The sequence below is a fragment of the Bos mutus genome, chromosome 15 (genome assembly GCF_027580195.1).
Source record: "Bos mutus isolate GX-2022 chromosome 15, NWIPB_WYAK_1.1, whole genome shotgun sequence".
NCBI lineage: Eukaryota > Metazoa > Chordata > Mammalia > Artiodactyla > Bovidae > Bos > Bos mutus.
The window spans coordinates 5,083,694-5,097,639 of record NC_091631.1 but is presented as its reverse complement, the minus strand read 5'-3'; the positions used below and the strand labels follow the sequence as shown (position 1 = coordinate 5,097,639).

The 13,946-nt window shown below is 54.9% G+C and overlaps 1 protein-coding gene across 1 annotated transcript in view; it reads left to right on the top strand.

The window, feature by feature from the left end:
- Window positions 1–13,270, top strand: part of CSTPP1 (centriolar satellite-associated tubulin polyglutamylase complex regulator 1) — a 208,733-nt gene extending 195,463 nt beyond the window's left edge. Inside the window, exons 5-9 of the mRNA XM_014479182.2 lie at window positions 7,174–7,259; window positions 8,922–9,117; window positions 9,983–10,092; window positions 12,247–12,310; window positions 12,537–13,270. Of these exons, the coding sequence (XP_014334668.1) occupies window positions 7,174–7,259; window positions 8,922–9,117; window positions 9,983–10,092; window positions 12,247–12,310; window positions 12,537–12,711 (631 nt within the window). The 3' untranslated portion in view covers window positions 12,712–13,270. The remainder of the gene's footprint in view (window positions 1–7,173; window positions 7,260–8,921; window positions 9,118–9,982; window positions 10,093–12,246; window positions 12,311–12,536) is intronic.
- Window positions 13,271–13,946: the final 676 nt, after the last annotated feature.

The following is a 13,946-nucleotide window of genomic DNA, read 5'->3' as shown; positions in this document are numbered from 1 at the left end:
GTAAATTGGGAACTAGAATTATCTCCTTTCTGCAGATGAGGAAACTAAAGCTCCGAGAGAAAAACGTGACTTGCCGAGAAAAGGAAGCTTGGGCAGGGAGTTCTAGAGCTGGTGGGATTGGATCCCGCTGAACTGCAAACAAAACAAAACAAAACACGCCTTCTGCCACTCATCCCAGGGATGCTGACCTTTAAGGGGGAATAGGAAGTTGGCAAGTCGCAGATTCAGGCTGAAAACTGTTGTTTCGTTGGCACCCACCTAACGTCCAACCAGCCAGCCCATCCCAGCTGTTGGAAGTCAGCATGGGAGGGCGAGAACAGCCAGCCCCCTCGGGACGGGCTCAGACCCTGCCAAGCGCTCTTTTCTTTCTCCATTCCAGCCTCTGCCCTGGACTCCACCCTCCACATGTTTCTGCTCAGAGCCAGCCTCTCCTTCTCCCCCAGAGCCCCCTCTCTCCAGCCCCGAGGCCCAGCCTGCCAGGGTCCCTCCCCGACCCAGTGGATCTGTACAGACTCTCGCTGGCAGCCGCTCCCTGCTGGCTCCCCTTCAAAGCCAGAGCCGGCCCCTCTCCTCCAGGTGTCAGGAGCAGCTGGCACGTTAGCAGCAGGCCGCTGGCAGGAAGGGGTGTCGAGCCCAGGAAACTCCTCCTCCTGACCCTCAAGGGGGTGGGGCCAGGTTCGGTTCAGGGTGGAGCCGCTGTCAGTGGGGTGATGGGCCTACAGCCTGGGGTCATCACAGTCACCACAGGCAGAGACAAAGCTGCAGCCTCCTGCCTGCCTCTCCCCACAGTTGTGAGATCCCGGTGCCAGATGCCCAGGACTTACGGGTCAGAGCGCTAGCCTGGAGGTGGATGGTGTGGCATTCGATGTTTCTAAAAGCACCTTTTTGTGAGGTTTTTCAATAGCAAACTTCTCCCCAGTGAGAATCAGAGTTACCAGAAGCTGTTAGTTCTCTCTGCCCTTGGGATGCCCTTCTGTCAGAGGTAGAAGTCCACTCAGACTTTGGGGAAGTATTCCGCTTGAATATCTCCAGCAGCAGGCAGCTCACTTGCTCACAAAGCAGCCATAATCCCAGAGCTGGGCATCTTCCAGTCTCCCAGAACCCTGTGACGTCTCCCTCAGAGGCAGCCCTTCAAGAGCCACGGCCCAGCGCCACTTACCCTTCATCCTCTCTTCCCACTAAAGGATCTAAAGGCAGTTGTTAGCCTGACATCCTGGTTTGCAGACTCTGCCTCGCCGACCCCCTGTTCTGTGACTCTAGCTCATCCCTCTTAAATAAACCGCCCAGAGCCGAACGTAGTGCCCAGATGTTACCTTGCCAGGAGAAAAGAAAAGGGTACCACACCTCTGTTAGTTATGCGTTCACACTTTCCCTCTCATTCAACTAATACTGGCTGAGGGCCTACTGTGTGCCCCCCCCCCACGCTGGAGCATCATGGGGGACTGACTGGGGCCTCCTATGAGTCCAGAAAGGTGAGCGGGAGCCAAGGGCAGGGCATACAGGCTCATATGCCAGGATAAGGATGGGAGACGTTGCTCTAAGGACAAGGGGAAACCCGTAAAGGGTTTAGAACAGAGTTGTAAAACAGTCAAATTCGCATTTTTAAAAAGGTCTTTCTGGGAGGAAGGAGAGGGTGAGATGAATGGAGAGAGTAGCATGGAAGCATATATACTACCATATGTAAAACAGATGAAAAGTGAAAGTGAAAGGCGCTCAGCCATGTCCGACTCTTTGCGACCCCGTGGACTATATGATCCATGGAGTTCTCCAGGCCAGAATACTGGAGTGAGTAGCCTTTCCCTTCTCCAGGGGATCTTCCCAACCCAGGGATCAAACCCAGGTCTCCCGCATTACAGGCGGATTCTTTACCAGCTGAGCCACAAGGGAAGCCCAATAGCCAATGGGAATTTGCTGTATGATTCAGGAAACTCAAACCCGGGCTCTATGACAACCTAGAGGGGTGGGATGGGGAAGGAGGTAGGAGGAAAGTTCAAGAAGGAGAGAACATAGGTAAACCTAACTGTGGTGTTGAAGAAGACTCTTGAGAGTCCCTTGGACTGCAAGGAGATCCGACCAGTCCATCCTAAAGGAAATCAGTCCCGAATATCCATTGGAAGGACTGATGCTGAAGCTGAAACTCCAATACTTTGACCACCTGATGTGAAGAACTGACTCATTGGAAAAGACTCTGATGCTGGAAAAGGTTGAAGTCGGGAGGAGAAGGGGACAACAGAGGATGAGGTGGTTGGATGGCATCACCGTCGCGCTGGACATGAGTTTGAGTAAGCTCCAGGAGTTGGTGATGGACAGGGAAGCCTGGTGTGCTGCAGTCCATGGGGTCGCAAAGTGTCAGACACAACTGAGTGGCTGAACTGAACTTATGGCTGATTCATGTTGATGTTTGGCAGAAACCAACACAATATTGTAAAGCCATTATCCTTCATTTAAAAATAAATAAATTTAATTAAAAAAAAAAACAAAACTCTTTCTGACCACAGTATGGTTACCCAATTAGAAGGAGGCAAAAGTGTTACCGGAAACCAGGTAGAAGGTCGTCCCATTGTCCTGGAAGAGGAGGTGGACGTGGGCATCAGTGGGGGCCTTGGAAATGGAAAAGAGTAGACAGATTCTAGAGAAATGTCTGGAACAGGACTGATTGGACCAGGTGATTGGTTGATATGTGGCGGGCAAGAGAGGGCATTTCCTGGATGTCGGGAGGACTCCCAGGCTTCTGGCTGAGCAGAGGAGCATAGCTGTCAGTGACAGCTGAGACCCAACTGGCTTCTCTGGCAGCCAGGCCCACTGCTTGCAGTCAGGAAAACACTTCAGTCCTACGTGCACGTGCTGCCAGGGATCCAGCTACCTGTCCCCAGAGAGAAAGCCCCTGTACCGCCTGCCTCCTCAACTAGCCCCATCCACGCGTCAGCCCCCCGAGAAGCAGGGGTCAAAGCAGAGTGCACGCCGGGCTTGCCCTGCTTCACCCTGACACCTCCGAGGCCTGTGCCCTCTCTCTTCCCCAGCTGCCCACCTCAAAAGAGGGAGCTGGCGTCACAGTCAAGCCTGGCTGCTGACAGCGGTGGCCAGCTCTGGGGCTGGAAGGGCGGGCCCTCTGCAGCTGACAGTCCTGGCTGTGGCTGAGAAGGGGAGATGCTTACGGCAGTTGGCCTGGCAGCCCTGGCGTGGCCGGGAGCAGGCTGTTCAGCAAGAATGACCGCTTCTGGAATTAGATGGGGCTGGTGACTGTGCAGCTTTGTGAACGCACCGCCCTGTGCATTATGAAAGGGTAAGTCCTATGGTATTGGAGTTACATTGCAATACAGCTCTTCCTTGACTTGCAAGGGGGTTATGTCCTGATAAAATCTACTGTAAGTTAAAAATATCAAGTCAAAAATGCACTGACTACACCCGACCTACCAGAGATCATATCTTAGCCCAGCCCTACCTCAGCTGTGTCCTCAGCCCACAGTTGGACAACATCATCTAACCCAAAGCCTGTTTTTTCATAAAGTGTTGAATCTCACATGTAATTGACTGAACACAGTACTCAAAATGAAAATAGAATGGTTGTCCATGTCCCACCCTTGTGACTGCACAGCCGACTAGGAGCTGCCCCTGCCCAGCATCACAGGAGAGTACGTACCTTGCATTGCTAGGCCAGGGAAAGGTCAAAATTCAAAGTCAAAAATTCAAAGTTCTTCTTGCTTTCACACCATCATCGGTGTGATGACCTGTTGGGGACCGTCTGTATAAAATAAGTAAATAAATAGGTGAAGAGAGAAATAGTCAGACTTCTCTGATGGTCCAGGGGTTAAGATTCCGAGCTTCCACTGTGGAGGGCACGGGTTCGATCCCCGGTTGGGGAAGTTCTGCATGCCCGTAGCATGGCCAAGAAGAGAGAGAGAGAGAGAGAGAGAAAAGTAAAGGGAGGTAACTGCTATAAACAGGAGCACCAGGTCCCAGGTTGATGATAAACAAGAGGAGCCAAGTAACATCTTCAAAGGCTTTGGTTCCCCTTCGTGGTTTCCTGCTTGGGGATGTTCTCAGCCCAGCACTCTTCCCTAGCAATTAACTTCAAGCCATTCTGGTTCTTGGCTGTCCCGGGAATTGGGGCAGGAAGGAGCCGGCACTGCCTTCTCTCCTCGGGGGGCCTGTCCCTCCGCTGTGGGCCGGGGAAGGGAGGACATTGAGGTTCTCCCTGGGACTCTGGAAAAATGCACTCTCCCTCTACAGTTTGGGGTGCCTCTGCTACCCCAGCCCCCTCTCCCCACCCTCTGTCTACCTCTCTCGCCCCTCTGTCCCCATCCAGATATTAAAGTCTGGGCTTTGTGCCCTCTCTCATCCCTTTTGCCTGCCCATTCTGCTCAGGTTATAAGAAAAGAGGTAAATACTTGGCATTACCGACGCAATGGACATGAACTTGGGCAAACTCCAGGAAATGGCGAGGGACAGCGAGGCCTGGCCTGCTGCAGTCCATGGGGTCGTAAAGAGTCAGACTCGACTGGGTGACCAAACAACAGCTAACTAGGCCTAAGTCTCAGCTCTTCGTCCCAGGAGCCTCTGCCAGAAAGACTAGGGCGCCCTCTTCTGGCCTTTAGCAGCATTGCTTGTTCCCACTCTGGCCTTGAATTTTTTTTTTTTTTTCCTAGAGGTAATTTTAATGTTGAATTCTGGAAGTTCAGTTCAGTTCAGTCACTCAGTCGTGTCCAACTCTTTGTGACCCTATGGACTGCAGCATGCCAGGCCTCCCTGTCCACCACCAACTCCCGGAATTTACTCAAACTCACGTTCATTGAGTTGGTGATGCCATCCAACCATCTCATCCTCGGTCATCCCCTTCTCCTCCCGCCTTCAATCTTTCCCAACATCAGGGTCTTCTGGTAGAGGAGGCAGCTTTTTTCTTCCCCAAGAGGTACATGAGAAACAATTAAGGCCCTAAGGTATAGGTGAGAAGAAAAAAAGATAAGTTAGGCAGATAATAAACTAAGAAATAAAATGCAGGTGTTTGTATCCTGTGAAAGAAAGAAAGTGAAGTTGCTCAGTCTGTGTCCAACTCTATGACCCCATGGACTGTAGCCTGCCAGGCTCCTCCGTTTATATCCTGTATCTTTATTTTAAAAGAGGTGGTGAGACCTAGTAGGAAGCAAGCCCATGACATGTGAGTAATGTAGTAAATTTACCAGCTGTACAACCTTATTAAGCTGACTTCTCTGAGACTTAGTCTCTTCACCTGTAAAATGGAATAATCACAACACCTGTCTCATAGGATTGTTGTGGGTAAAATTTAATTGTTGTAATCGTTCAGTCGTTCAGTCATGTCCAACTCTTTATGACTGCATAGACTGTAGAACACCAGGCCTCCCTGTCCATCACCAACTCCTGGAATCCACCCAAACCCATGTCCATTGAGTCAATAATGCCATCCAACCATCTCATCCTCTGTCGCCCCCTTCTCCTCCCGCCTTCAATCTTTCCCAGCATCTGGGTCTTTTCCAATGAGTCAGCTCTTTGCATCAGGTGGCCAAAGGACTGTAGCTTCAGCATCAGTCCTTCCAATGAATATTCAGGGTTGATTTCCTTTAGAGATGACTGGTTTGATCTCCCTGCTGTTCAAGGGACTCTCAAAATTTAATTAACATAAGTTAAATACCTTGTAACTCAGGGCTTCCCTCGTAGCTCAGTTGGTAAAGAATCTGCCTGCAATGCAGGAGACCCAGTTTGATTCCTGGTTTGGGACGATCCCTTGGAGAAGGAAATGGCAACCCACTCCAGTATTCTTGCCTGGAGAATCCCATGGATAGAGGAGCCTGGAGGGCTACTGTCCATGGGGTCTCAAAGAGTCAAATATGACTTAGCGACTAAACCACCACAGGTCCATCCAAATACCTTGTACGGTGCCTGCCATGAAGTAAGGACTCAGTAAATCCTGCCTATTTCTATTGTTATCGTTATTACACCTGGAGACTAGATGTAGGAACCATCTCTCTCTTCGGGGAGACCTGAAGCCAGGCCTTGCACACTCCCAGGGGCACTGTCCACATCATAGTCTCTCTAAAACCCCTTCCCCAGAGGCAAAAAATGCCTGCAGTCTCTGGAGCTGATCCAGTTGCCAGTCTGGGGACTCTGACCCAGTGAGGTGGAGAGAGAATTCGAAAAACCCATGAAGGAGCAAAATAAGTTGGTTTCTTGGGGTTTTTTGTTTGTTTGTTTAAGGAAAGATAGGGCCCAGTCAGAAACAGATTGGGCAGGGAGGTAGGAACTCCCTGACGGTCTGGTGGTTAGGACTTTGCACGTCCAGTACAGGAGGGCACAGGTTCGATCCCTGGTCAGGGAACTAAGATTCCCACATGTCTCATGGCTGGAAAAAAAGAGAAAAGAAACAGATTGGAAGCCCAGCTGCCCGTCAGTAGATGAGTTTGGCATAAGGATGGAGCCCGGCAAGTGCTCATTTCCATCTCTTCCTGTCCTCTCTCCAGCTAGGGCCTGAGCAGAGTATGAAGGGGGCTTTGGTCCGCTCCCTCTAGTGGTCACGGGATATTCTTCCTGCGAGAAGCGGGGAGGGGGCCACCCTGTGCGCATGGACAGCGTGGAGGAGCAGCGGCCGCCTGGCGTCACTGGACCCCCTCAAGGGCAGGCCCCAGGATGTATCCCCGGCCCTCTGTGCCGCCCATGCCCCAGGATAGAGGTGCCTATGGCCCGTCTGGCCCTCGGTCGCCTATTAAATCTCGGGGCCACTTGCCAAGACTCTTTAAAGCTCTTGGCTGTTCTTTTTGCCTTTGCCGATCAGCTGTATTTATTCTGAACTAAATGGTCCTTGCCGCAGGATGAAAGGATTTACTGCTGAAGGATATGAAAAGAAATCTTGGCTGCATTACAATTGCACCCCCTCCTTGCCACCCCCGCCCCCCGCCAGCCCATGTTCCATCCACTTGCTGGTGCCACAGAGACTGAAGTGGGAGCCTGACCCCCCACACCAGTTCAGTTTGGTGGCATAGCCCAGTTAACAGAGAAGTGCAGTGACAGGGAGGAGCTTGTCTGGGGGAGCCATCTCTCCTTGCTGTCCCAAGGGGGACTGGAGCCCCAAGAACGGCTGACTCCAACACCCCTCCATCACACGCACGCACGCGCACACACGCACCCACTCTCTCTCATATTCTCTTTCTCTCTGCCCCTCAGGATTGTGCTCATGGACGATGCCATGGACTGCTTGATGTCTTTCTCAGATTTCCTTTTTGCCTTCCAGATCCAGTTTTACTACTCAGGTGAGAGTCTTCCGGGCCCCCGCGGCTCCTGTGGGACTACAGTCCCCGACTCCCGTCCCGCCCTGTGGCCCCTCCGCCTGCTTCTCTGGCCCGCACTTTCTGCGCCGCCTCCCTTCATGGCGGGCTTCCCCGCAGGATGTGCCGTTCTCGCTGGTGGTCACAAGACTCGGCCCGCAGGGCCGACCCACTCAGCCTCCTCACGACACGGAAAGCCACGGTGCTTCCCGCCAGCGGGGGGACACACATCAGTTTAAGTGACAGCCACGGTCACACCACACCGGCACACGCTGCTGCGGGGCGGTCCCCGCGGCGTTTCCCGTTAGCGAAGACGTGCTGCGGGCCGGGCCCAGCGCTAGGCACCTTCGTCCTCACCGCAGCCCTGAGGGGCAGGTGGCCCTTTTAAGGGAGAAGCGGACAGAGGGGAGCTGCCAACGCGCCGGGCTGCCGGGCGGACCAGAGGGCCCGTGCCGCGTCAGCGGGGTCGGAGGTCTCTTCCTGGGCCCGAAGCAGCCGTGTGAGCACACAGCTCATCAGCACACGCCAGTCCTCTCTCACACTTCCCCCTCGCCCCCCTGCTGCCCAGCAAGCACCAGCTGCACCCCGAAATCCCAGGTGGAATAAAGATGGCTGACTGGATGCCAGCACACACCGGCTCACACATGGCAGCGTCCGATGGAATGCTGGGCCCTGAAACTGCTGACTGTGTCCATCAGCAAACTTGTTTCAAACAGGCTCTTCCAGTAAACAGGGCTGGCTGTCCTTGGAGCCTGCCCGTGGCCTTCCGCCAGCGGCTGGCCCTGGCCGGCCGCAGCCTCACTCAGGTGCCGCTTCGTGTCCTCTTGAGGGCGGCCCCAGGGCCCGGTCAGGCAGGGGCCGCAGTCTGGGGTCTCGCCTCCTGCTCTCAGCAGCTCCGGGCGTCCATTTCCCATTTCTCTGAAGCTCTTGGGCCCTGGAGAAGGAGCAGCCGTGTGTGGAGACCCTGTTCCCCTCACCATGTGTCCGGGCTCTCTCCTCACAGCGCCCCCCAGAAAGGGCAGCCGTGGGGAGGTGGGCCGTAAGTCCTGGCTCACTGACGAGGGCTCGGGGACTAACACCTGAAAACTAGTTCAGCTGTTTAATAAATCAGCAGTTCGTAAGCTTTCCTGCATGGGTATCTCCAACCTGCTTCCCTTAGTCACAGAGGCAGGTGGCCTCACAAGAGAGGTTTGCCAGCAGGAATGTGTGCCTGTTCACCTTTTACGTTTTTCAAAAGTATTTATTGGATTTTCTATGCACCAGGCACTCTGCTGGGTGCTGGGGGTGGGGAAGGTGGACACGGCACGATTCAGGCCTGGGGACAAGATCTGCCATCCGAGCAAGGAGACAAAGCGAACCAGTCACACACAGATGCCCTCACTGGATAAGCGCCCAGAGGAGTCCGGGTTGCCTGAAAGTATGTCACGGGGTCTCACCTGGTCTAGGAAGAACTGCCAGAGGAGGGGACGTTCGCGCTGAGACACGTGTCATCTCTCCTGAGCGTGGGCCATGAGGGCCCCTGCTCCCTGGATGCTGTGCATTGAGGACTTGCTGGGAGATGAGCTGACCTGGAGAGAGAAGGGGCGCATGGTGAGGGGATCCAGGGTGCCCTCCCACCTGACCCGCGCCCCTCCACCCTGTACGCAGAGTTCCTGGAGAGCGTGGCCGCCATCTATCAGGACCTGCTGTCGGGCAAGAACCCCAACACGGTGATCGTGCCCACGTCATCCAGTGGGCAGCACCGCCACCGGCCTTCCACGGGCGAGGCGGGCACACCAGAGGGCGTGGAGGCCTCGCTGTTCTACCAGTGCCTGGAGAACCTGTGTGACCGGCACAAGTACAGGTGAGAACCCGCCCCAGCCCCCGGGGCCGCGGGCGCGGGCACCGGCTCGGACCCCCAGCAGGCTCTTCTGACAGCCCAGGGTTCCGAGGCCCTTGACGGTCATCATATTGAATGTGAATCAGCCGCCATTTGCCCCCCATCAGTCCAGGCTGATGATTGACAGGCTTCCCAGGTGGCTCACGGGGGCCAGATTGCTTCCATTTGGGCAAGACCAGCTGTTAATGACCAGCTTGGGCCCCTTCTTGCCAGGAGATAGATTGGTCTTGACTTTTCAGAGAGAAGGAGAAAAATACCCACCGTGCGCAGAATTCACCCTCCAGAAAAAGAGGGTAGCTGTCCTGTGTAGCACAAAGTCCCCTTGGGGACAGAGCAGCCAGCTTGTGTCTCCTCCGAGAGGAGGCATCGCCCAGCGCCCTTTCCCCATCCCCCACCCCTGCCAGTGAAGCACCAATTGGTGAACATGCCAGCCTTTCTGTCCACAGTCAAGGCCTTGCTCCAAGAGTTCTGCCAGGCTCCCCAGGGCCTTAGGGTTCCCAGGGCAGGCAGGTTCCTTGGTTTTCACCCTCCTAAGGGCTTCCCAGGTGGTACTAGTGGTAAAGAATCTGCCTGCCAAGGCAGGAGACGCAAAAGATGCAGGTTTGATCCCCAGGTCGGGAAGATCCCCTGGAGAAGGAAATGGCAACCCACTCCAGTATTCCTGCTTGGAGAATCCCAGGGACAGAGGAGCCTGGCGGGCTACAGTCCACGGGGTCCCAAAGAGTTGGACCCGACTTAGCGGCAGAACACAACCTCCTAAGCCTGAAGGTCTGGATGAGAAGATGGCGTCAGACTTAACTAGTGTTTGAATCTGTGTTGTCCCCTCTAGCTGCCCACCCCCGGCGCTGGTCAAAGAGGTCCTCAGCAACGTTCAGAGACTGACCTTCTACGGCTTCCTCGTGGCCCTCTCAAAGCATCACGGGATCAACCAAGCCCTAGGTAAGCCGGAGCCGGCCACCTCCGCCCTGACAGCAGGCCACGTAGGAGCCAGAGTATTGGTGGACAGAGTTCCCACAGGGGACGCAGATTTGCCAGGTCTGCCTTGACTTCTCAGGGTTGGACTCTGAGGCCTCTCCCACTCCCGTGCTCACAGATGGCCTCCCCGACCTGGGTCCTGCCCCGACATGAAGCAGCCTCCCCAGGGCAGAGGCATGCTCAGCACCCCCCACCCCATAGGGTCCCCGGCTCTGCTGTGGGCACTGGCCTGCAGGCTGGGCAGACACAGGCTATTTAATAAGTGGCTCCGGAGCTTATATTTCAAAGAGACCTGAACCCTATTTGTAAGCAGGGCAAAGGTGTGTCTTGGGAGACCTTTTTTTCCCATCTGGAAAAAAACAAATTCTTACTAGTCTGAAAGGGAGTGGGGAAAAAAAGGGCGGTGGTGGATGGAGGCCGGCTCCGCCCCAGTTTTTCCTGTTCATCGTTTCATCCTCACTGGTCCGCCTTCTCCCGCCCCCTCCCGCATGTGCTGCCCTCCTGGGGAGGGGCCACCAGGCTGACATCACCACCCACAGAGCTTGAGAGGGTTCTTCCTATTTTTTAAACAAGAAAGAGCACATCCGCCCGCTGTTTTTTTAAACTGTTTATTTTTTGGCTATACTGGGTCTTTGTCGCTGTGTGCAGTCTTTCTCTACTTGGGAAGCCGGGGCTCTTCTCTAGTTTCGGCACACGGGCTTCCCTTTGCGGTGGCTTCTCCTGCTGTGGCATGCCAGCTCTAGGGCAAGTGACCTTCAGTAGTTGTGGAACGTGGACCTTAGTTACCCGACCAGCAATGCCGCTCACATCCCCTGCAGTGCTGGGCCAGTGGGAGACGGAAAGAAGCACAGGGTCTCTGTCCTCACCTGCGTCTCCCGTGTTTGAAAGAGAGACTTGAGCTACCCCAGGTGCAGCCAGCTGTGGAGGGAGGCTGTCCTGTTCCCTTAGTCCTCAAGGCAACACACACACACACACGCACACGAGGGCTCCATCAAACACAGCGTGATCACCACTAACACCAAAGGGGCCAGGAAGCATCATCTAAAAAGGTCAGGAACCGTAGAGCCAGATGGACAATTTTAAGATTGAGGATTTCTGGGGACCAGCGCTGTTCACTAGCTTCTGGCCAGGAGTGTGGCTCTTTTCTCGTTTGCTGGTAAGAATCTATCTGCAGACTCCAGCTCTACCTTCACTCCCACTGTTAACAGCCCCAGGGAGCACCCTGGACCCCTCCTGTCACCTTTCCCGATATCCCGAGAATGACTGCCCTGGGTTTGTAGCCGAGGAAACCTGCAGTGATCTGTCAGAGAAGGGATAGCGCCCCTCCTGGCGGCTCGTGGCCAAGGGAGGAGAGCTGAGTCTCATCCTGACCCCGCCTTCCCTTCTCGCCCTGGGACCCTCCCGGGAGGAGCTGAGACAGCATGTTTGACCATTCTGTCCCCAAAGTGGGATCCCCCTGATCTAGAGGCACAAAACTAGGTAACTTCTGGCCTTTGGGGCCTTGGCCCTGTCCTGTGTCTCTGGCTCCTTCTCAGCACAGTACCTGGAGCCCCAGGAAAGGACTAAACCCTCAGCACCAGCTCATGCATGAGTGCTAAGTCCCTTCAGCCATGTCTGACTATCTGCGGCCCCATGGACTGTAGCTCACCAGGCTCCTCAGTTCAAGGGATTCTCCAGGCAAGAACACTGGAGTGGGTTACCATTTCCTTCTCCAGGGAATCTTGCTAACCCAGAGATGGAACCCGTGTCTGTCTCGTCTCCTGCACTGGCGGGCGGGTTCTTTACCACTAGCACCACCTCACAACATCCCATCTAGTCTTGGAAGGAGATCATTCTCTTTGTGCAGTGACCTTGAGTTTTGGGGCTGTCTCGTAGTTATGATCGGGGAAGGTAGGAAGGGGGTTCACTAAATTTCTCCAGCAGCACCTAGGGCTTACTGCCCCCAGAGAAGATCTCTTAAACCTCTGTTCCCTGAATCTAGATCAGCTCTCCCAGGGTCAACAATGTAGGCAGACATGACGAGGAGGGGCACAGAGGCAGCCACTACAGGGGGATGTCTGGCTGAAGCCTGGGTGGAGGACCCTCAGGTTAAGTTCTGTGCCCCCAATTATTCCCTAGGAGCCTTACCCGACAAAGGGGACCTGATGCACGACCCAGCCATGGACGAGGAACTGGAGCGGCTGTAAGTGTTGGGTGGGAAGATGCTGCCCCCTTGTGGGCACGAGACCTCAGTCAGATCAGAGCCCGACATGGGCCACACATCACTTGTCCGTCTGTCAGGGAAGGGTTGGGGGGCTGGCAGAAGCCTGAGGCAGAAGCCCGTGGTCTCACACGCGAGAGTGAGTGAAGGGGTCCTGGTCTCTGGACAAGAGGCACCTCGCTCCCTCTGGGCATCTCCCCTTCTTCAGGCTGGCACAGATCCCAGGCCTGGTCACCTCGGTCACTGCCAGTCCAGAGGCCAGCTACCTGCCTCCCCGGACCCCTCCCCGGGTTGGCTCCCCCTGGAGACCCCTCCATCATGCTCGCAAAGTGGATGGAGAGAGCGATGGCTCCACTGAAGAGACAGATGAGTCCGAGACTTGACGAATCTGAAGGGTCCTGTCTACAGCACAGAACCCAGCCCTGGGTCCAGTTCCCAGCTCCCCACCCGCTCACCTCCCCACCCCCAGAACCCCAGGCATCTCTCCTCCCACTCCCTGTGCCAAGCTGCCCTCCACTGGTGAGAAGGCCAAGTGACAACCCTAGCCCAGAGACCCGCCAGAGAGGTGCTGATGAGCAGCCAAGCTACAGTGACCCTAGAAAGTTAACAGCCGACTTTCTCCCGTCAGCCTGCCTTTCACCAGGCCCCAAGCTGACGGTGGACTGAGCTGAGGCCACAGGAAGGGTGACTGGGTTTTACCCTTTTGCTGACCATCCCCATCTCCTCACAGCAATCCCAGAACCATGCAGTGCCTTGCATGGTCAAGGGTGACACCCAGTGATGCGGGTATTAGGATACAGCCATGGTAGCCTTCTTCTGGAGGACTAGCCACTAGCCATAAGATGGAGGGTGGGCAAAAAGAAATTTCAGAAACCGCTTCAAGTCTCCTCTGTGTCTAATAGTTAAATATGTGAAACAAATAAAGTCCCTTGTGTCTGGGAAGTGGTGAGTCTAAAGCCATGAGACAGGGGTGAAGGGAAGGGGTGTTTGAGAATTTGGTGCCAAGTTCCAGCTTTTTCTGGCAGGACTGGGAAGTTGGGGGACACAGGACCACTTGACCTGGAGACCTGCCTCAGATCATGAGCAAAGAGGGACTCACCAGCTGCACATGAGCTCTGCCTTTCATGGGAAAGGTGGCCACAGCTGGACAGAGCTTTCAGGAACAAGCTCAGATGGTTCAAGGTCAGGTGCCTATAACTTGAGAGACTGGCCACAAGGGGTTGCCATCACAAATTCATTAAACATTTTCTAAGCACCTGCTCAGGGTTAGGCCAGTAGGGATGCAGCTGTGAACAAGACAGGCGGAGGAGCACCAGCTTCCAGCCAAAGCTGGACAGTAAGACGGGTGGTCTGCAACTTCCAGGAAATAAAACCACCCCAGGACCCAAGCAGATCAGGCTTCCTTCTCTGCAGCTGCCAGACACCCACATTTTTCTTGGCTCATCCCTGCCCAGACCCACACCCCCTGGAGAGTTACAGGACTGGCTCCCACAGCTCTGCCAGGCCAGGGCCCAGCAGTTCCAGACCACATGGTGAGCGCTTAGGGATCTGCACCCTCCAGCTGACTGGGAGCCACTCAAAGCCCCTGGCTGCCTCAGTCACCCCGGGGGGCTTGTGT